At 54.7% G+C, this 23,230-nt stretch overlaps 1 protein-coding gene across 1 annotated transcript in view; it reads right to left on the bottom strand.

Annotated features, from left to right (window-relative positions):
- Window positions 1-977: 977 nt before the first annotated feature.
- Window positions 978-23,230, bottom strand: part of Hdac7 (histone deacetylase 7) — a 35,671-nt gene continuing 13,418 nt past the window's right edge. Inside the window, 25 exon segments of the mRNA XM_036208222.1 lie at window positions 978-2,001; window positions 2,215-2,350; window positions 4,101-4,185; window positions 4,432-4,565; window positions 5,196-5,314; window positions 6,332-6,429; window positions 6,613-6,732; window positions 7,841-7,928; window positions 8,044-8,099; window positions 8,824-8,931; window positions 10,200-10,249; window positions 10,520-10,640; window positions 10,770-10,903; window positions 12,614-12,815; window positions 13,908-14,087; window positions 14,281-14,477; window positions 14,660-14,840; window positions 14,976-15,086; window positions 15,277-15,368; window positions 15,743-15,868; window positions 16,285-16,400; window positions 16,839-16,950; window positions 17,256-17,346; window positions 17,431-17,538; window positions 17,540-17,622. Coding sequence (XP_036064115.1) covers window positions 1,956-2,001; window positions 2,215-2,350; window positions 4,101-4,185; window positions 4,432-4,565; window positions 5,196-5,314; window positions 6,332-6,429; window positions 6,613-6,732; window positions 7,841-7,928; window positions 8,044-8,099; window positions 8,824-8,931; window positions 10,200-10,249; window positions 10,520-10,640; window positions 10,770-10,903; window positions 12,614-12,815; window positions 13,908-14,087; window positions 14,281-14,477; window positions 14,660-14,840; window positions 14,976-15,086; window positions 15,277-15,368; window positions 15,743-15,868; window positions 16,285-16,400; window positions 16,839-16,950; window positions 17,256-17,346; window positions 17,431-17,538; window positions 17,540-17,575 — 2,847 coding nt within the window. The 5' untranslated portion in view covers window positions 17,576-17,622 and the 3' untranslated portion in view covers window positions 978-1,955.

Consider the following 23,230-nt stretch of genomic DNA (forward strand, 5'->3'; position numbering starts at 1 on the left):
CCTCAGGGTGTTTCTTTGGGGGGGGGGCGTCTTGAGAGGGGATTATATGCATGGGCGAGGTGGGGGCTCTGTCTGATTATATCTCTAAGGTAAGTCTGGGCTAGGGGGCAGCCTGCCCTCTTGGCCTGAGGAGAGCACTAACTCAGACCTCCTTTGCTCCCCCAGCCCTGTCCGGTGGGGCCAGCATGCTCAAGGCCTCAGCATTCCTTGCAGATTCTATGTCTACTCCACAGGTCCGAGAAGGGGAATCTTTTTTTTTTTTTCCTTCTATTCCAAACAGACTGCTTGGGGCCCCAAGGTATATGGTGACCAGGCTGGGCAGACGTGCAACCAGAAAGACAGGAGCTGGCAATCATCCCCACACACCCCCCATCCCTCGCATATGCTGGGCACGGTTTTTCTGGCCTCTTGTCTTGTCCATCCTTTTACTTTACGGTATATGCTTAAAAACATCACAGTAAGGAACCAGAAGCCATGTCCACATGTAGGGCCATTTACTGAAAGATACAGGAGGCGATGCCTACAGACACAGCAGGACTTAAGCCCAGGTGTGTCCTTCATGACCTTTTGGGGTGTCTTGGCAAACTGAGTCTGAGAACTTGTCCCATGTCCCACAGGGCCCAGTCTGTAGGGCTCAGCCCAGGACCATCTCCTTTTTCACCTGGGTTGGTGGCAAGCATAGATTTGGAGTGGGTTCTTCCTGCACGCAGTAACCGTGGGAGGGTAAGGAACTAGAGAGTCTGAGTTCGGCCCAAACTTGCCCCCTTTCTCAGCCCATTGCAGGCTGCTGGGTGCACACCCACCCCACTGATGATGATGTTTCACTAACATCCAGGAGGCATACTCACAAAGACTTTAAAGCAAATAAAACATTTATTGTTCAGGTTTTTTTTTTCCATTTTTTTTTTCTTTTTTACAAAAACATGCATACATACACAAGGTATGGCAGGTCTTGGGAAGACACACACACACACACACACACACACACACACACACTCTTGCACGCACACGTGCACACACATACGCACAAATACTCTTTCTTGGCCCCAGGCCTAGACCTCAAAAGCCTTGAAGACTTTTGGGGTGGCCTTCCCACCTCCATGTCTGTCTACTCTCCTACTTTATCCTGCCTCCGTCAAGCTAGTCCTATGTGGGGCAGCAGTCAGAGCTGAGGTGGGGGAAACCCCAGAAACAGAAGGCAGGCTCACACTGGGAGCAGTGGCCAGGCATCCCTGGGACTGTGTTGTGCTTTTAAGGGGAGATGAAGGTTTGGCACCATTGGGTCAGGAAGCACAGGACTCGGAGAGCACCTGTCTGCTGCACCAGGGCACTGAGATGGTCCACATAGGGTGGCCTCTGGCAGGACAGTGACCAGATGGGAGGCTTGCTGGTGACTGACTACTCACAGGGAGAGCAGCTCAGAAGGGCCCTCTGAGCCCAGCAGTGCTACCAGAAGACAACTGAGGAGGAGGTGAGAGGAACTCTCCTGTACTCAGGAACAGGGGACCCGGGGCCCCTCCTATTCCCCTAGCCCTTCAGAACCTGGGAAGGGCCGCCCTGGCTGAGGCCAAGTTCACATTTCTGTATGGAGCCTGGGGCGGTGTGCAAAACCGGGTCTTCCAAGTTAAGAACAGTGGTAGTGGTGGGCCCACCTGAAGCAACCCTCCTCTGTGCAGTCCTGAGGGATGGAGGCCTCAGCTAGGGGCCTGGACACCAGGGGGCTGGATCTGTTCTAGAAGAGCCCAGCTGAGCCTTAGTGCCCAGCCCACCTCCTCCCAGGATCCTTCCTGGTCCCCATCCCAGACCCAGAGGCCTTCTCAAGTTCCCTGGGGTAGCTGTCAGGGTAGGCTGTGCTCTGGACCTGACTACCTGCCCAGAGGGTCTCTGCAGACCCAGGAGCAGGGTTGACCGAGAGGCGAGGAGAGCCACGTCTGAAGGGGATCTGTCCTGACGTCCTAGAGATTCATCGGTTCTTCTTCTTCCACCAGCTGCTCTGAGGGCCTGAGTGGGGCAAGGGCAGGGTGTTGGAAGGCCGGAGGGCTGCGGGCATGGCCTCAGCGGCCTTACCCTCACAGCCCTACTTCAAAGGCCTGAGACTATTAGCTGCATGAGAGTCTGGGGTCTTCGGCTGCGTGAGAGTCTGGGGTCTTCGAGCTGGGAGGATCCAAAGGTATTAGAAGGCCATGGGCCTAAGGGCTGGGGGTCTGGCATCACCTGTCTTCAGCCAGGATGCCCACGGAGAGGGATGCCAGTGCGGTCACGGCTTCCACTTCTGCATCAGCCCCTGGCATTCTGGGCAGCCAAGAATCTGGACGGGAGGCCAAGTGCTGCATGCAGCCCCAGTATTTCCCTAGGACAAGAAGCTGGGTCAGAAAGACAAGCTGTTTGAGCTATATCCTAGACTGATACAAGGCTACGGACACGGGCCAGAGCCCAAGAATAGTGGCCACGTCATCAGCTTGGGGTCAACTCCCCTTCCTGCCCTCACCTCTCAGCAAGACATCTCCCAACTTACCCCTTCCCTACAGCCCTGGGTAACAGCAGATTCAACATGGCTATGAGGCTATCTTCACAGATAACCAAGCCCCTTTCCTACCCTCCTTGGCTAAAATTCTAGAGGGCTGGTGAACTTAGATAAGCAGTTAAGAGACTGCTCTTCCAGAGGACCTGGGTTTGATTCTCAGCACCTACGTGGTAGCACACAACATTCTGAAACTTGGGTTCTAGAGATTCTGATGCCCTCCTCTGGCCTATAAGGGCATTGCATGCATATTGTATATGGCCATACACGCAGACAAAATACCCATACACATAAAAAAAATAATTAAAAAGTAAAAAATAAACCAGACACACTTAATCCTAGCACTCAGAAGGCTGAGGCAGTTGGATCACTAAGTTCAAGGCCAGTCTGGTTTATATAATGAGTTCCACAGGACAGCCAGGACTATATGGGCCGTGTCTCAAAATCCAAAAATAAATAATAAAAGACCATTCCATAGGTGTGTAGATTCTAAAAGCACCAGGCGGGTCCACTTGTCTTTACATCAGGTTTATGTCAAGATTTGCTCATATGCCTCTGTGCCTTGGTTTCCTAGAGCACAGGGTCCCTCTCATGTGGCCTCCACAGTGCTCAGGCTACCCCTAGGAGGCCAGGCATGGTAGTAAATTCCTGTAATTCCAGCAGGTAGAGGCTGAGATAGGAGGTTCATACACTAGAAGGTAGCTTGGGCTACATAGTGAGACCCTGTATCCAACAAAACTAAACAACCCAAGAGCTGGGGCTGGAGCTCAGCAGTAGAGTGAAAGTCCAGCATGTGGAAGACCCCGGGTTCAATCACTAGTACTGAAAAGGGGTGGCGTGTGGGTGGGAGGTAAGACAATCATGGCACAGAGCAGGGGCAAACATCCTCACGGCTGCTCTGCACAGCCACTTCTGGTCCATGGAACACTTATCTTCCTGCCGTTCTGAGACAGTGATAGACATGGACCAGTTAGCTCAGTGCAGAGCTGGCCCATGGGAGATTCCATAGGCAGCTACATCTGTGGTTATGTGTCTGTCTCCCCAACCGAACCCCAGATATGGGGAATCTGCTTTATTCATCTTTGTATCCCAGTGGAGGTTTGGGACCTTCACAGAAAACGCTCAACAGATAGATGCCTAGTTGAAGTTGAATCTTTTTTAACATGTTTTCCAAATGTGGATTATATTCTGAGACCCAGGTAGGCCCTCCCCACAGCTCTGCAGTCACCATGACCAGCACTGACGAGGTTAAACCAAGCCTTTTTGGCAAACAAGGCCTGAGTGGTAGTGTCAGTGTGGCCCCTGGCCCAAGATTATAGCCAGAGATGGGAGGCCAGTCCCGGCCCTAAGGAAGCCACTGTTGTGTCCATGCTTGGTCCAACTGGAGGGCTAAGAGGACACCCACTCATGGGGATATGCCCACCATTACTCCTGGAGCGGTCCCTGGGAATAGTATTTGAGGCTGTCAGTGTGCCTCCGGCCTGGCTGGCACTGGATCTCTGAGACTTTTGCCAGTGGGATGGTGAACCCTGGAGGCTCTCATGTTTGGACCCAACAAGTATCCCAGGTCAAAACTCACTGTGCACCCTGATCACAGCTTCCAGAGAGCGGATGGCATTGGGGTTGGGTTTCTGTTTCCAGCCTTCTTCTGAAAGGGGATCCACCTACAGAAACACTCCATCAGAGACCCCAGGGACCCCAGGCTCAGCCTGCACAAACAGACATGAGCTGCTGGCTCTCTGAGGTCAGAAGACACTGGCCCTCGACCTGACCTGGGAAGGTTTCCACTCTACCATCTCATCCCAGCCACACCCCTTCTCATCTTCTCTACCTGCTCTTGTCTGGGAGCAGGGAGAGTCAGGAACATCTGCCTCATTAAAGTACAGATAGCTGGGGGTCCAGAAGCTTACCTTGTTGCCCAGAAGAGCAGCCACACAGGCCTCAGAGGCATCACAGATGGCTGTGAGGTCATGACCACCCTCTAAGGCCAACACCACTGCACCTCCTGCCAAGGTCATTAGCTGCTGTGTCATGTACCCAAAACCTAGACGGATGAGGTGGGAGAAAGAGCAGAGGGCTGAAGCAGAGAGAGGCAGACCCATTCCCGACCTCTGTCATTTCCCTGCTTGCTACCTCCTTTGTAGACAGTGTCTTAAAGATGAGACCCCCATGCGAAACCCATTCATAGGCTTCATTCCAAGTTCGGAGAAGTTAAGGGTCTTACAGGGTCCCACAGCTGGAGGTGGCAGGGCTGAGACTTGAATCCCAGCATCATCACCTCCAGCCCCAGTCTCTCGCACTGGGCCACCTCTTTGTTCCCAGGCCCTGTGGCCGAGTGGGCCACACTGACCGTCTATTCTGAGAACGCGGCTCTTCTAACTTCCTCTGAAGCAGCTGAACGGCCCAGTCTGGAAGCCTGGCTTCTACAACTGGACTTCCATCTGGTAGACCTAAGTCTCCAGGGGTCTGACCCATGGAGATGTGGCCTGGTCCTGTGCTGTGCTAGGCTGGGAGAACCCAGGGAATTCCAGGGCCTGCAGCCCTGCTCCAGACCTTACACGTGGCCCTAGACTGTGCTAGCTGCTTCCTGCCCCTTTCATTTTGGCAGCATATTCCTGTCCCCAGACAGCCTGGCTTATTCCCCACATCTCCCCCACAGCTGGGGCCCCCTTACATTTGGCAGAAACATGGTAGCCACCCAGCGGGGCTGGGTGACCCTCAGCAGCATCAAACCCAGCGGACACCAGGACCAGGTCTGGAGCGAACTCTCGGGCAATGGGCATCACCACTGTCCTGAAGTTGCAAAGAGAGGCGTCATCCACTTGGGCCCAGCACATGGCACACAGCAGCCCATGTTAGCCCCGCCTGCCCACTTCACTGAGGGCACCAAGACAGTCTCCTAATGGGATTAGCCAATGTCCTGATCTCCTTCACCCTGGCTGTGGCTCTGGTACACCAGCCTCAGAACTCAGCCACATAGAGAATTTCACTAACAAGGGGCAGAACGGAGGCCAAGAAGACTATGATGGGATAGAAGACATACGTGTTGGCATGCACGTCTTGTGATTCACAGCCAGCTGCACTTAGGCTTGCCCTGCTCACTAAGCCTCAGGGACTGGAAACACTTGGCACTTTGGCTGAAGCTGAGCGCACTAAGTTTAGAGCTGACCCAGGCAACTCGCCACTTGAGAGTAAACCAGGACGACTAGACCTGACGTCCTGAGCTGCCACGTTCCATCCTTCACCTTCTTCCCTCTGCCTGCCCCAAACCCAGTGCTGGTGTCCCAATTTAGGCATTTAAGCTCGGCACAGACACCAGGAAGTCCCACTCAGGGCGCCTGAAGAATTAATTCTCATGGAGAAAACCTCCAGAAAAAGACTTCTGGGTCTAATTGTAGGGTTCCGTTTTCCCTAGAAACAGACTGGGTTGAAGGAGATCAGGACTCCTTACAAGAGCCCAAAGCCCTTTCCAGAGCAGTGTCTAAAGTAAACCCATCCCTCCTTGTGGACAGCATTTAAGGACACCAAGTTTTTACTCTCGCCTGAGACCCCACCACCTCCAGGCAGCATTTTTTGACTAAATGTGGCAGATTTGCTCTACCCAAATGTCCCCAGGAGGTGTGACTCTGACTTTCTCATTCTCGTGTGTGTCCTATTTTCTTACTGGAGCCAGCTTACAATGACTAGTAACCAAACATGAACAGATTAACAAGCCAACTGGGCTTCCTAGGGCTTCCAACCTAGGGCTGTGGAAAAGGGATGAGGGGCAGTCTGGATGGACTGGCTTCCTCTAGACCCCCGAGGACTTACCTGAAGGCAGCCAGGTACTCAGGATCCCCCATGGGTGGATCCAAGCCCCCAGCCCAAGCCACATTGACATTGAAGCCTTCGCCATTGCCGGTCCCCACCTGGAACACGAGATGGAAGGAAGACATGAGGAGAACAGTCCCAAGTTCATCCAACTTCTTCACTTCTGGGAGCCGAGGCCCAGAAAGGGTAAGCTGCTTGCTCAGGACCACACAAGACAGGGGCAGAGAGGGTCCAGGAAGAAAATGAATGTGCCGGAAGATGCCAACCCAGCTGGCAGTTACCTCATCCACAGCCCCACTGCCTGGGAAGAAGTTGCCGTCATCATGGCGATGCAGGGAAATGTACAGCACGCTGGAGTCCTGGTAGAAAGTTTGCTGTGTGCCGTTGCCATGGTGAACATCCTGTACAACGCAGCAGACAGTTGATTGGGGAGGTCCAGAAGCAGAAAGATGGAGGTAAGGACACACTGGAAGGATTTCAAGGTCGGTACCATTCCAAGTACTGAGATGTTAGGCTGACGTAGGTCAGGAAACTACAGTTTCTAGGATCACATGACTGAGTTGCCCCAACTATCTGGCAGGGATCCCCCTCTCCAAATGGAAAGACATCCTGTCTTGAGATAAGGTCTCACTATGTAGACCAGGCTGGCCTTGAGCTCACAGAGACCTACCTGCCTCTGCTTCTCAAGTACTGGGATTATTGTCACCATACCTGGCAAAGACTCTCTATATAGATTGTATGTGAGTCGTGTGTGTGTGAAAGAAAGAGAGACATGTATAAATCACCTCTGTGTGGACACAGTCTTCCCACTGTGCCTTGCACAAGTCATGAGGCAGATCATGTGGTCAGTGATCAAGCTTAAAGGGACCCGGATCCAGTCCTCTAGGAAGTGCTGGCCTCTGCCCTTGACTCACAAGACCACACACAGGTTCCCATGTGCAAAATTCCCCCACTGTTCTCAGCGTCTGCTTAGAAATGCCCCTTTCACATCTGTCCATGCAGATGAGTCACGGTAGTTAGATGCATACACTCTAGAGCTAACTGGCCTGGGCTCCAATCTTGGTCTTACATCTCATGAGGTGAGTGACTACTTAAAGACAGTAATCTCTGTGTGTACTTTCCTCATCTGTGAAATGGGCTACAGGCAGGACCAGGGAGAAAATTGTCAGCGTCTAGATATGACTGACAGACTGATGCTATCAGATACGGCTGGCATGGTTACTGTGTGGAGAGGAAATGGCTCGCTCTGCCAAAAAGAAGCTGACAGAGGTTAATGGCGGCACATGAGAACCCCCGTCCCCTGCAGAAGCCTATGAACACCAACACCTCCCACAAACCATCTTCCTGGGCCTCCTGACGGTTCTATGATATGGGTGCTGCATTCTCCCAAACTTTCATGAGCTAGAGGCTAACGCCAAACTCGGACCCGCAGGCACATCTCTAAGACCAGCCTCCCTCTGGGTTGTGCCGGCAGGCCTCCGTCTGGTAACACCGGGAACCGGGACCTACCCAGTCTACGATGAGGATCTTGCAGGCCTTGCCTTGCTCTTGTAGCTGTCGGCAGGCGATGGCCACGGAGTTGAAGAAGCAGAAGCCCCTGGAGGAAGGAGAGAGGGTCCGGCCAATCCATCCCCACCCTTTTCTGCCTACAGGAAGGCTCTGGAGGCTGCCCCCACCTCACACCACACAGGCCCGCCTTCCCATCGCCTTACATGGCTGTGGAATGATCTGCATGGTGTCCTGGGGGCCGCACCACAGCAAAACCATTCTGGAAGGGGAAAGGCACATGTCACTCAAACAGCCACCTCTCCACCCACAGTTGCCTGAGCCTGTTTCTCGTCCCAGCCTCTTTCCCTAAGGAGTCAAAGGCATGAGTGCCAGCATCCCACCGGAGTGTCCACATACTTCCTGTACACCGCATTTGCCTCTCACAGAATCTGTAGATCATAAATGTTACCACCGCCAATTTATAGTTGAGAACCCAAGCCACAGTGAATTAAATAACCCACGTTACGTGGCTGCAAACAGTAGCGCGGGGATTTTAAAATCGGGGCGATTGCCAAGTGCCGCCAAGCCCTCATGATGCCAAGGGCACAGTGCCTTCCTTGGCCTGTGAGCGCTCAGACAATGAGGCTGTGAGCTTCAGGCCCATCACCCCAAAGCACCTGTCTTAGAGCAACAAGCATAACCCCAACCTAATGTGCAGGATCCCATCACTAAATGGGCCCGTGGTACTCAAAAATGGCCATGATGCACCTATAGCCACGAAACTGGCCTTAAGTGATCTCAGATGATCAGGACCGTCCCTAGTGCCGAGTGGCTTGACTACCTAAGTGACATAAACTTAGGGGTTACGCCTTACCTTGGTTTCAGCCCTGATTTCCCTTTCAAAACCTTGTAGCAATATTCACAAGGAATGAGAGGTCTAGACCCTCCACTACCACCCCGGGACCTCCTCTGTGGTTTGCCGGCCTTTAATCTAAACTTCTTACCTTTAGCTCTCGGGAAGCTACTTTGAAGGCAAGGTCGGTGACGCTGCCTGCGGCCCAGCGGGCTGCATTGGAGGAATGCAGCTCGTTCCAGATGGTGTCAGTGTCTACCTGCAGGGGCCAGGGTCAGGGACTGCATCATCCTATGCTTTCCGCAGGAGACAGGGCCCAGTGAGGCAGTACCCACCCCATGGCCAGGACCCCAGGGGCAGGGAGCTGGGCAGACAAAGCTGCCTCCCCAGTGCCCCACCGCCCAAAGGCAAGGCCTCCTGTGTCCCCCAGTCCCAGCAGGATTTCTTCCCAGCACCAGCTCGTGTGTGGCCAGCACTCTGCCTCCCCAGTCAGGGGAGGGGGCATGGCGTTACCTGGGCGGGATTGGGGTTTGGGCCGGGAGGGGTTTTAAGCCCCAGCTGATTCTGCTCAGGCCCTGCGGGATGCTCGGAGCTGGAGGGACCGTCTGCACCACTGTCTTCCACTCAGGGCCCCTAGCCCAGGCTGGGAGGCCCCCCAAACCCAGTCCCTGGGCCTCAAGGCTAGGGAGGGGCCGGGGGCCATGATGGGGAGATGGGAAGGGCGAGGCGGACCGAGAGAGGCGAAGAAGGCAGAAAGAGTCGCAAGAGGCTGGAGAGAGAGAGAGAGAGAGAAGGACAGAGAGGGAGGAGGGAGGGGGGAGGACACAGAAGCAACAACAGTTGGAAAAACCAGAAAGTGGCAAGAAATGGGGAGTTGTGAACAGGGCGCTGACTGTCTCCCCAGCAGCCCCCCTGGCCGCTCCCACTGCCTTCCTGTACTCAGCCTCCATCTCGTCTCCACACACCTTGCCTGGCACCATGACAGGGACCTTTGGAGGCAGGGAGGGCCATGCCAGAGGTAGCAGAAAGACCTCTACCAGGTGAGGGAGAGGTGAGCAAAGCTGGGGGGCTGGAAGGCTGTGTCTTGGGTAGGGAAGTTCTAAACCTCTAAGAACATGGGAGGCACCCCATAGCCCCACACTGGGCAGTCCAAGGTCTGGAGGTCAAGCAGGGCACACCTCAAGCGCCTGAGAGAGGCCCACTCCCGAGCAGGCAGAGCTGCCAACTCTTGGGACACAGTCTCAAGCCCTAAGAGCACCCTGCCTTGAGCCTCACTCAACAGCCACCAAATACCTTCTAACTGTGAGGCACTGGGCTCCACTCTCCCAGGACGCTAACGGGACTGGGCTACATCTATCATAAGGAGCTTCCAGCCAGCAGAAGAGCGTAATGGGAGAGACCCTGACCTACCCAGTCTGGAAGAACCACAAGCCACAGGTGGCAGAGGGGCGGGAATGGGCCAAGAGAACTGAACTTAAGGCTGAAAGCCCTTGGCAATGCCCACTTGAGATCTCTGGGCATACTTACCCCAACCCCACCACAGGGTAGCATCACAAACATCCGCTGTGCCAGGAGTCCTGTGGGGAGAAACCCAGGTCACGTGAGGGAGGGACACAGAGGCCCTAAGAAGAATAAGTATGGCAAGAGAAGCAATCCAGGAAGATATGGAGATGGACAGTGAGGGGGGGAGGGGATGCAGACGGGACACACGAACAACACCAGCGCAGCAAACTGGTATAGGGATGTCCAGGAAGCTGGGTACAACTGAGACAAGGACACAGAAGTGGGTGAGAATGGGCAAGCTCGGGATGATTCGGGGCCAGACATCATCCATCTTTCTCCCCTACCTGTCAGCTTCCCGTTATCCAGTTTGAGGCGGCTGAGGGGGTTGGTGCCGTAGAGAAGCACATGCCTTTCGGAATGGACTGACCGCAGTTCTTCTAGGAAGGCCTTCCGGCCTCTGAGACACTGAGGAAGGGCCCACAGAGCTCCTGAGGTTTGCTCGCCCCCCTGCCACCACCAGACCACCCACTCTCTCATCCCTTGTTGACCCCCAAGGCCTCTCATCCCCTCCCTTGCACAGCCCCACTGCCTCACCTCACACTGGCTGCGGAGACCCCGCTCCTGCAGCCGGGACCAGATGCTCTGGATGCGGCCTGCATGCTCGGGGTGTTTGCTGTTATCTCCACAGGAGCACTGGTGTTTCAGCATCACTGAATCGTAGACCAGCCCTGCAAGAAATGGCCATCAGGGCTGGGCATGGGGCGGGTGTTGGGGGGGGGCACTCCACCATGGCTTCAGATGGAGAACAACCCACACCCACAGAGCCAGGCATGTACACATCCCTTACTGCCACACGTGCCTGCATCCCCTACCCAGCCCTTCTGTGGAGAGCTAGCTCTGTTTCCCTATGCACATGCCTAGATGCCTCAGACAACCTGATGTACACACCAGGGCAGTGCCAGCTCATCTTGCTCTGCAGGACCCCTGCCTTCTTGGTACAATTACTCCTCATAAGGCCCAACATATCTCCTATGCCCTTGAGAGTTCATGCCCTAAACCCAGAGAGACTTAACAAAGGACATCTCACTCTGGGTGTCGACGCAAACCCAGAGAGGGTTTGTACAGTCCCAACCCAGGGAGGAGAAGGAGTCCCAGGGAACCCTCAAGACTGGGAGAGGGGGTACCCACAATGTTACTGGCTGTGTGGCCAGTCTCCCAACTGCACATGGAAAACACACAGAAAACTGGTTTACCTTGTAAACACTATGTAAATAGCATGAAAACTATTTACATAGCATCTGCATTGCACTAGGTAGGTATTAAAAGCAAAACAGAAGTGATTTAAATATGTGGAAAGATATGCATAGGTTAAACGCAAATACTATGCCGTTTTACATGAAGGACTTGAGTATCTGTGTATCAGGTGGGCTGGAGTCCTAGAATCAACTCTCTGGGGGACAAAGGAACTGGATTTCAGCCTACCCCAATGGAAGCCTCCAGAAACAGGCCCTGTACATACACACAGCTGGTGGGAGGGTCACTGTATACACATCTCAGGACACCGGAGATTTTCAAAATGCTCACACTATTTGACCCAGGAATGCTACTCCTTAAGCCTGACCCTGGAGAGAGGATCCCAGGCAGAAGTAAAGACTGGAACATAAGAAAATTATGTGATGGCCCACACCTTTAACTCCAGCACTCGGGAGGCAGAGGAAGGCGGATCTCTATGAGTTTGAGGCCAGCCTGGGCTACAGAGCAAATTCCAGGAGAGCCAGGGCTACACTGAGAAACCCTGTCTCAAAAAACAAACCAAACCAAAACAACAAAAATTTTAAAAAAAGAAAAAACATTAAAACAAAAAAATAAAAAATAAAAACTGAGCTGGGTATGGTGGTTCACACCTGTAATCCTAGTACTTGAATTCCTAGCACCATTAGCAAAAATTAAAAAGGACTCAGTCGAGCATGGTGCAAAGTACAGCTCACATGTCTGTGACATTAGACAGGTACGGAGGCTACCTAAAGCCTAGAATGAAATACACAGACTTTCAGGCAATAAGATACTTGGTGATTTTTTTTTTTTTTAATTCTTATATTTCCCGATATTTCTCAAAATACTTGAAATACTTTTGAGTTCCTTTTACGAGTTCAGCAATAGTAATAGTTTTGCTTTTGTTTTAAAAAGGGCTGGTCATGGTAGAAGGAGACTCGAAGTCCAATCCAGGCCCAACTGCCGGTTCTGCCCCTTAACCATAAGTCAACTTAGGTTTCCCCGAGTCACGATGTCCTCACCTACTTCACGGGCACCACGGAGCTCAGACAAGATTCAGGCAGTGCTCTATGGCCTCTGGAACTGTCTGAGAGCCAGCTCACAGTCACGGACTCACGCCCCAGCCACTTCCTTCTGCCTCCCTGGGAGTCTCTTTTCGGTCTTACCTGTGGCGGGTGTCTCTGAGCTGTTGAGGACTTTAGTCTGACAGGTGGGCTCTGGGCTCAGCAGGGAGACGGGTGCAGCTGGGGAAGACTGGGTTCTGGACAGGGGCCGGTGTCCCACCTGGGCCAGAGGTAGCAGCGCAGGATCCCCGGGGCTTCCCTGGGAGAGCCGCCCAGCTAGATGTTGCTGCTCCCAGAGAGGCACCTGAAAGACACACCGCCAGTCTCCAGTTTCTCAGATTTGGCCACTTAAGGACGAAGGACCCTCCAGATAGACCCCCCTTTTCCAGAAAAATTCCAGATGTGCCTTCTGGCCTTTCAACTCTCCCAGCTCCCTGAAGACCCGCACCCAGACTGATGCCCTGATTTTGCAGGAACTCCTTGGGCCCTTGAGTCTATGCTGACTGAGATCACCTCTCCTAGGACTGTGCTACTACCCACAAGGGGACCTGCCTGAGACACTACATGTGGGGAACAGTCACCACCAGGTGCGGCTGGTAGAACCCTGTTTCCCAAATTCATAGTCTTAAGACTCCCCCATCTTTGGAGAGAGTTTCTTTGCAGGGGGAAATCAAGTCTCCATTGAAGAGGTTTGCTGTCCTTGTAAGAAGGGAATTTGAGCAGAGGCCTCCAGGCACGCCTTCCTTCACAGCCCTCAGAACACACAGTGCCCCCACCCAACACACACTCCTTGATTTCACCTGTTCAGCCTTCAAAGCGTCAAGGTGATCAGTAAGTGGCTCCCAAGACACTTGTGTGTGCAGTGCCTGCTGCAGGGGCCCTGGCAAATGAATACTGCCTTCTCCCCCATGCTGTCACTCTACAGCCCAGGGGACAAATGTTGTCCTGCTTTTTCTCCCAGCTACCTTGGAATTAAAAAGACAGCCAGACCGGACGGTGGTGGCGCACACCTTTAATCCCAGCACCCGGGAGGCAGAGGCAAGCGGATCTCTGAGTTCGAGGCCAGCCTGGGCTACAAAGTGAGTTCCAGGACAGCCAGGACTAAAGGACAGCCAGTTGTAGGGAGAAGTGTGAAGGGAGGAATATGTGTGGCTCTGTGAAAAGCCAAGAAGCAGGCATAGGGACAGGGTCTACTTGAGAAAGCAGACTGCTGGAGTATATGTGCATGCCGTTGGAAACACACACACACACACACACACACACACACACACACACACACGCATCTGTGCATCTGCACCTTGGTGTGGGTCTTATGGTATCCCCTTCCCTTCCCTATCCTATGTCAAGCCCCAAGTCTTCCGAGAACTTTCTGCAGAGCCCTTGGGCACAGCCATACCTGTTGGTGCTGCTGCAGAGAAACAGGGCATCTGCCCGTGGGAGGCCTATGTTCCAGGCCATCGTTTGCCACAGGCCCCGCTCCCCCACCGTCTGTCTCTAGGTCCTCTGCTGAGGGTATCTGACGCAGTCGGGGCTTCTCGCTAGGTTTGGCAGGCCTCTGGGGAGGGGAGATGGCTGGCTGAGAAGTGGGAGTGAGAAAGGAGGGTGGGTGGCAGGGCACGGGTTGGGTGAGGCCACATTCATCTTGTTAGGTCCCCAGCAACCATTTCTCCTGTCCTCCAGGCCTCTCCTCCCCCTCTGCACCCTTCTTCCAACCCACGGGGGCTCAGTTGGACATGCCCTCAGCACCTCCCCTACCTAGTTCCTCTCACCTTGATCAGCTGGACATGAGGTTTGAGCCGATCCTGGCGGGGCTGCAGGGGGCCCAGCAGAGGGGAGGCAGTGGCGCTGGGGGGCAGGGGCTCTGAGCGGGTCCGGTTAAGTGGCCGGTGGAGGCCTGACCCAGAGAGCCGCTCCGTGGTCAGTAAGGGCTGGGCAAAATGGAAGGGCAAGGGCCCAAGCCCAGGCACTGGAAAGAATGGGATGAATGTAAGGGAGGGGTCCTGGGAGCCAGGAAAGAGGCGGGGCATGGAGTGGGGGCAGGGCTTGGCAAGGAGAGACAGACAACTAGAAGGCGGGTCTTTCCCAGAGCCCAGACCCTTGGCAGGGTGCGCAAATCCTGCCCATTCTGGGAGAAGCCCCAAGACTCACCTGTCCACAGTGGGGTATGGGAGACTGAGGGATCCAGCAGGAGAATGGGCTGCAGGCGAGAGGGTAAGGCGCTCCCAGCCTCTGTCTCCAGACCATGGTGCAGGAAAAGCGGAGCATGGGGGTTCCCCAGGACAGGACCCCGAGGGCCCAAAGTCGAATGGGTCCTGCGGTCACCATCAGCCTGAAAGAAAGGTAAGAAGTCAGAGTTGCACGCACAGGATTCTGGGTGAGGAAGATAAAAGGACAGGCGACAGGACACAGACAGGAAAGAGGCTGGAGGAGTGTGGAGTGGGGACAGGGTGCCCCAGCCACTCACCCTGGCAGGGGCAGGCAACCCGAGTGTGATTGCGGGCAGGAAGGACATGGTCGGCAAAGCGAACGGGGCCAGAGAAGTCTCCTGCAGCCGCAGCCGCTGGCCCAAGAGCGCCTGCCATGGGGAGCAGGGTGACCGGTCACCAGTCCTGGAACTCTACCCCTGGCATGCCTGTCCCCAGAACACCCTACAGGCCTTGCTAGGGGCTGCCCACACCCCGCAGCCTCAGGCCAGGTCCCACATGCTAGAAAAAGGCCCGGACTCAGAACTGCCCCGGGAAAGCGCAGCCCGGGCAAGGCCTTACCTCGGAGCCCAGAGCAGAGTTGGGGCCATGCTCGCTGTCATTGGGGGAGCTGCACCCCGAGGCTGGTGTACTGCTGCTACTGGGGGAGGAATCTGAGGGGAGAGGAAAAAGGAAGGCATAGTCAGGGTCGGGAGTGGTCAACCCTGGGCAGGATTCCCGGGCACAGCTCCTCCCCTCCTGGGATGCATTCTGCTTTCTTCCTGGAGGAACGGAAAGCTGCCAAACCACCACCAGCCTAGGACATCTTCAGCCATTGTTTTTATGTAGCTCCCGTTAAGTCAACCAAACAGACCCAACAGGGTTAGGGTATTCTCCTCAACTCGCCCTCTCACGGGCAGGTGTGTGGGATACAACTCCGTACAACACTTAGCAGTTCCACGTGGGAACTTCCATCTGGGTGGAGCCTGGTCCCAGGGAACACCAGCAGGGGTTAGGAGGGCACCTCCGTGGCCCTGTTGGCCCTCACCTCCAAGGGTCTCTGCAGGCCGCCGCCGAAGGCTAGGCGGTGCACTCTCCTTTCTAAGCAGGGGATTCTTGCGCCGCTCCAGGGATTTCTTGGGCTTATAACGCAGCTTCAGGTTGGGCTCAGACACTGTGGAGGAAGGGGTGCCACTCCATCACTATGCCAGCTACCTTTCTCTTCTTTCTCTTTTTCTTCTCTCTCTCTCTCTCTCTCTCTCTCTCTCTCTCTCTCTCTCTTTCTTTTTTGAGACAGAGTCTCACTACATAGACCAGGCTGGCCTTCAACTCACAGAGATCCACCTGCCTCTGCCTACTGAGTGCTGGGACTAATAGCGTGCACCACCACACCAGGCTTTTTCTGTGCCCTTTAATTTCCCTCCCAGCCACCGCTAGGAGTTAAAGAGGAAAAAAAAGCAAAGCCAGAGGGGGGTAAAAAAAAAAAAAAACCTAGTGTGCCAACTGTCCCAGCCCTCCCTCAACCCCATACTTGACCTAAATCTAAGGCCCTTTGCCTACTCCAACCCTCAAAGGTCGGCCCCCGCTCACCTGTTTTACGCAGGGGAAAGTGTTCCGGGACTTCAGTGGGCAGGCTGGTCACTGGAGGCAGGAAGCTGCTGAGCATGGAGCGGGCAGCACCCTCTGTATCCAGGGGCTCAAGGGTTCTGCAGGGGGAGCGGCAAGGCTACTTCAGAAGCCCATGATGCCCCAAGGCCCTGAAATCTCACTCTGCACAGATGCCTTCCTGAGCCCAGTGGAGTCAGCGTGACAGCCGGCATCTCCAGGTGGCAGTAGTGAGTCACCCATGCTAAATTAGATGGTCTGCTCCAGGTATAAAACCCAGGCCTGGGCGCTTAGGGCCCCCTGGAGACTCGGTGTCAGGAGCCTTTACTAGGAACCAGGACTTCTGCCCACGTACAGGGCCTCGGGAGAAAACTAAAGAGAGGAGGCAGGTGCTCGTGGAGGGGGACTTAGGGGCACCAGAAGACGTAGGTGGTAGGTGTTGGGGAGGATAGGGGCCCTAAGCACACGAGTGAGCACACTCACAGCTGAGTATGGGGAGAAGAAGGGGTACAGAAAGGACCCGAGGAACAGTGAACTACCTGTAGGGAATACTGGGGCTGCTGGGATGGACTGTTCTCTCAAGGGCCGCCTGCTGCTTCTTCAAGATCACCTCAGCCAGCTTCTGCTTGACCACGCTGCTGGCTACCGCACCTGCAGGGGCACCGACATGAGGAGGCTGGCAACGGGCAGATAGGCAGCCTCTTAGGTACGTTCTCTGCCCACTGCCCAGGCCACATTTTCAGCACACCGCGTCTCCGGGACTCCCCAGGCGAGAGCGCTACACCCGAGGCCCCCGCCCCTCCGGTCAAGCCTCTAGACACTCCCACCCCGACTCCTGTTCACAGGCAGGACAGAGGGCATCCCAGCAAATGGTGACCCTCCCACGCACCCCTCCCAGACCCATGGTGGACCCCGAACACCCGGCAGTGGCCAGGGGAGACAACGCCTACTCTTACTTCGCTTGCTCTTGTCTTTATTGAGAAGTTGCCGCAGCTCCTGTTCCTGCTGGCCCCCTTGCAGCTCCGACATGGGTGGGTCCATGGAGAGCTGTGGACAGAGCCGGAGGGCGGAGTGAAGGGCAGAGCTAAGGTCTGCGGAGGCTGGGATGTGTCTAAGGAGTTCTGTCTTTACCCTCATGGGCTCAGCTGAGCGCTGTTGCTGTTGCAGGCCTGCCAGGAAGAGATGGCGGTGCAGGCGCTGGGGGTGCTGCAGGGCCAGCAGCGCCGGCTCTGGGGGGGGGCTCCACTGCGGGCCGCTGGCCCACTCGCAGATCCATGGGCTGGCACTGAGAGCCTGGTGTGTCTGGCCGGAGGGCGGGGCAGCCTGGGGACACACAGCAGAGTCAGGTGGACGGCTAGTCTGCAGGAACACCGTCACAGACTACTGAACCCTCGGGCTGATTTAACATCCGTAAAAACACCCTCAGGGAACCTTTTCCTCATGTAAGCTTGTCGGCGGCGAGCTACCAGGTGGGTCCTGGATTCCATTCTACCGGTGAGAAAGGAGGTCTACAGACTACAGACAAGCTCCCTTCCAATTGCTGATGGTGAGAAGTGAGCCGTATGTCTGTAAGCATGGCGTCTCCCCTAGAATGCTTTTCCATTGGCTTGGAGCTAAGGCCATAGGGTTTTCTGAGATGGTGGTGCAGTTTTAGGCTCTATACTCTTTGTCCTTCTAGGAATGAAGTCAGCCTGGCTCAGGGTGGGAGGAAGAGACCAGAGAGGTAAACTGGTCTACTCTGCTCAGCCCCCAATCTCCTGGGCCCCACAAACCCTCAGTGGCCATTCTCTCATTCCCATGCTCTGTACCACTCTGGTCCTGGGGATCTAGAAACAATGCCTGGAGCCCACAAGCAGCCCTGGCTGGCCACCTAGGGCCTACGGAAGCCTGCTCTCAGGGTAGCTCCTGGGCTCACCAGGCCCACGAGCTTGTGGTGCAGACTCCTGCTTCCCATTCGAGCCAGCTGTGGGCCTGGCCTGGCAAGGACAGCAGGCTCAGCTGCTTCTTCTCCAGTGTCCTCTGCACCCACGCCAGGAGCACCTTGCCAAGGCTGTGGGTGCAGGAACTATTTATAGTCCACCAGCAGACCAGGGACTGGGCCAGCACCACCAGCTGGCCAGGCTGGGCTAAGCTGTCAGGGATGCTGAGATGCTGGGAGGTGGAGCTGCCACAGGAAGGGGGTCCTGGGGGGGTCCTAGGGAAGGGAGAGGATGAGAGGACAAGAGAGGGGGAAACTCCCCACAGGGGCCTTCTTCAGGCATCCCCTTACAGAGCAGCCACAGCTATCCTCAGGGTCTGGAACTGACTGGGAATGGGAAGATCCCCAGCCAAGGGCCAATGGGAGAGGCAGGAAATGTGGCCTGTGGTCTGATGCAACCATAGGAATCATAACCTTAACATCTGTGGTGCATGCATGCAACAAAACCCACTCAGCTCCCAGTCCACCTGCCCTGGATGCCAGTTATGGCTGTCCTTTATCCCAGATGAGTTAAGAGGTCCCAATGTGAAAAGGACAGCCTAGAGTCACCCAGCAAGGGACAGACAGAGGATGGAGTCCAGTCCTGTTAAGGCCAATGCTCCATTTCCCCACCAACACTCAGAAAATCACCTCCCTTGGAAGGGGCTCCCACTGGGCAAGGGAAGAACTCATGGGACGTTGTCACTAAGGGGCGTCTCACTAACACTGTCCGTGAGATGGACATGAAGAAGAGTCAGGCCAGGCCTGCTGTGGCCCTCCAGAGGTGACTGTGCATCCAGATGCCACCCATAGTAAACAAATGCCAGGATTTGGTGCCCTCATTCCTGTTCCCATGGCTACCCAAGAAATCATTCTGGTTGAGCGTGGGCCTCCATTGGCAACACATCCCTGGCCCATGAGAGGCTCGTCTTCCCTAGTTCTGATATACTGGCTTCCTGGGGCCATTGCCTCGATGGTGCAGGGATTAGGAGAGCCCAAGGTGGGGCACTCTACTTAAGGCCCGTGGCTTCAGCCACAGCAAACTAGGAGCAGCCACGTAAGAGCCACCACCATCCTTCACTCAGCATTGTTACCGCCAGCGCAAGAGGATGCCAGCGCAGAGGACGGACTCTGTTCAGAACTTTGGGAATGCCTGCCTGGGTGTCTTAGCATTTGGGAGGCTCCATAGGGTAGCCCCATGACATCGCACAGGAATGGGCAAAGTTCTCTGGGAAGCCTCCTTCAGGCATTTTCCCATGAACACCCACATCAACTTGGTCTCCTCCGAGTGAATAAAGCCACCGACTCAGTGCCTTTTATCCCCTAATAAACGCAGAACCTTTTATCCCCTCGTCTTTGGCTCACAACGTCTCCCGCCAGTACTGACCTCACCCCTACATTCTGCTTTCCCAAACCTCACCTACTGCTCAAGGCCCAGCTGGACCCAGGCCATCATGAAGCAGCCCTTCCTCCTGGACTCCATGTTGGATGCTCACAGCATTGTAAGCTGTCCAAGAGCAGTACCATGCCTGGGGTAAGCTCCTAAGGTTGGCCTTTGGTTCGCCATTGCTCATCATCCCAGGACTTAGAATACCGTAACGTGGCGTAAGGTAGACACTCAATAGACACAGAATCATGGGGGAAAGCTTGGTATTTTTCCTCAGAGGCCTTGGATGGCGGTTCACAGGGATGGGGTTCATTTGCAATTCCAAGTGACAGGAAGAACTCATGAGTCATGTTTCTCTCATTTAGCACAGGTCACACGTTGCTACCACTATTTTTTCCCTCCTTTTGTGTGTCCTGTCTTCCCAAGCTTTGGGACAGCTGACTAAGGTCTTCTGGCCTTTCAGGTCTCCCTGCCGTGTGGAATCACTACAGATTGAGTACATCCGGGGTGCTCCCTCCAACCCCGGAGTTAAGGAAAGACAGCTTCAGACTTCCATCCCAGACCTAGCCAGCAACAGGAAGTCTTCCAGAAGACTGAGTGACAGCAGAGATGGACCAGGAGAAACAGCGTTCTTCCCGGAAGGGCCCCTAAGAGAACCAAATGAATTGAAAACAAGAACATATCTCTCCTAGCCTAGATTCAAAGATGCCTTTCCTATCCTTTTTCTTCTGGAGACCCAACTTTGTCCCTTCCCTGGGACCCGCCCCCTCCTTCTAACTCTCTAGCCCAGCCACATGCCCACTTCTTCAAACCCTCAGGTCTCACCTTCCCCAGGCTGTTTCCACCCATCATCCTCATCCCCCACCAACTCATCTCTCTCAGGCCTGACTTTGACCTGTGCCAGGGGGACTGGGGCAGCGGGTACCCAGGCTAACGGACCCACCTGTAGAAAGAGGAGAGGTGAAGGTGTGTCTGGGCTGGGGGTGGGGGGGGGAGGGAGAAAGTCTACTGCTTCTGGAGGGGGCAAGCTCCCTGCCACTCCAGGCTGGCTGAGTAGGATCTCCAGCGTCTGTGGCCAGCTACTACTGAGTGACCCAGCTACTACTGAGTGACTCAGCTAGCTACCCGGCTGCTTGGACCCAGTTCACAACAAGAACTCAAGGAAGCCCCAGCTCACCCCACAATGCCCTCAGCCCTCCTGATGTGGTGAGATACCATCTTCCCTGGGCAGTCAGAGCATACTCCCAACAGCCTGAGGGGGGAAAAGCAGGCTGGGAGGTGTGTGGGGCCAGAGTGGGAGCATGTGGCTGGGGAGGGCAGGAGAGAGCTGGGAAGAGCAGGCCTGGAGAAGCATAGAGTAAATGTCAGGAACAGGAGCCGTCTTCACTGTGGAGAAGGACAGGGCTGTGGCCGCAGGTCAGGGGAGATCTAGTAGGAGCTGTGAAGTAGGGGAGATGCACACCCCAAGACCCCCAGTGCAGGGTCCTCTCCTCCAGCTGCTCCATAATGTGGCTGGCCACCTTGATTGTCCAAGAAAAAAGACCCACTAAGCCTCTCTGAGATAAGCAGGGCTAGAAATCTTATTCTTTGGAAATGGCCACCTCTCCCAGGCTCCTAAGCCCACCCAGAACCCACAAAACTACAATAGGAGCTTGGGCTGATTGGCAACAGATAGACCCAGGCAGGCTGGGCGGAGGAAGCAGATGGGAGTTCGTAGGCCTCTTGTCCACAGTGAACACCCTTCGCTATGCCAGCTCGGGCCCAAGGGACTGAAGGCCCTCCCAGAAGGGTCAAGGAAACTGAGGGCTTCTTATGGGCAGCATGTAGTGGCTGTGCTCCTCAGACCAGACCTAGCATGCCAGGCTACTTCCTGAAGTACTGGTGCTGCTTTCTGGACCTGTACTGAGCCAGCAGCTCTAGGCAGAAGGGACTCAAACCAATGGCCCGCCATACATCAGCACCCATGCCTTGGTATACAGTTCTGTGGGGACATGCTACCCCACCCATTAGTTCAGTCACCTTTGGAGGTCTGTGCAAGCCCGTGTCGGGACGGGGCTGATCCCATCTGTCCCCACACCTCAGCATAGCATTAACTATGCATGGTATGGATGGACCTGCAGAAACATCTCCTACGGCACATGAGGCCCTTTTGGTGCTGATGAATCACACACAATGATCCTCTCCCGACTCCCTGCCTAAGACATGAATGTTTCTCAAGGTTTGTGACCCCCAAGGAACACCTATCCCAGAAGCTGCCTCCCCTTCCTAGGAATAATCGTCATTCTGGGTGTCTCGGGATCCCCTTTCTTCCGTGGACCCCGGGCCTGAGAGGTTTCTGCACTGGCTCTTAGTATGTTCCCTGTATAACAGTTAATCTTGGTTGCCAACCTGACATACCTGGGAAGAGGACATCTTAACTGAAGAATTACCTCCGTCAGGCTGGCCCATTGGCACGTCTGTGAGGCATTTTTTTTTTAAACTGCTAATTGATGGGGGAGAGCAGTGCTACCCTAGGCAGGTAGTCCTGGGTTGTACAAGGAAGGTGGCTGTGAGAGGCAGAGAGAGCAAACTGGTAAGTAGCACTCCTCCAAACTGGAAGTTTCTGCCCCCAGGTTCCCGCTTGACTTCCTTCCGTGACTTCCCTCAATAATGGATGCACCATGGCATGGAACAGTAAGCCAAATAAACCCTTGCCTCCTCCACGTTGCTTTTGGTCATGGTGTTTACCACAGCAACAGAAACCAGACCTGAACATGCTGTCAGGCCCAGAGATCCCCAGCATCCTGGGAATTAACTTGCACTTCCTCTCTGCCCTTGCCTACACGCTTGTGAGCAGTTAAGACCTTCCCCGCCTCACGCCCCTGGTGACCACAGGTTTGGACACCATGCCCTCTGTGGAAAGGAGAAGAACTAATAACCTTGGGCCTTGTGGTTTGTTGCAATGAGTGCAGGGACAGTCTGTGGTGGTGACCTATGACATAAGCTCCACTCTGAAGAGCCACATGGATGTGTGTGCATTCATGACAGCAAAGAGACCAAATCACTTTGGCCAAAAGCACTTTCTAGAAAGAACTCCTCTATTCCCTGGCTGTCTGCTAAGAGCCACAGAGTTTAAAACTCCTGGGAATAGCTCGCTGCTTGGAGAGGAAAGGCATCTCCCGGTGCCATGATGAGGGCTGAGCCGGGAAAGAGAACAGAACCTTGCACCCCAATTCTGGCCCAAGTTTTGGGCTCCCACTTCTCAGTGACCTCACTACCTTTCTCACAGGGTGGCTATCTATCATCCATTGAGGGTCAAACCACATGAAAAACAAGAGGAAAATTGACCTGGGCGACCAAGAACACTGTCCAGGGCTGGACCCTTCACACAGCTCTTGGTTGGGGGCTCCTTGAGAGCCTGGCTACCCGCCCCCACCCATTTCCACCTTTTCTGGAAGCAACTGAAACCAGGCTTTAGCAGTTCGCTCAGTGTGGGGAACCTGAACTAACTAGTCTCCTTCCTGCTCCAGAGCATCTACCTCTCACCCAGGACCAAGCGCCTCACATATCCTGCCTTTGTGGGAACATCACAACCTGAGCAATCTCCA

This window comes from Onychomys torridus, chromosome 16 (assembly GCF_903995425.1).
Source record: "Onychomys torridus chromosome 16, mOncTor1.1, whole genome shotgun sequence".
Taxonomy (NCBI): Eukaryota; Metazoa; Chordata; class Mammalia; order Rodentia; family Cricetidae; genus Onychomys; species Onychomys torridus.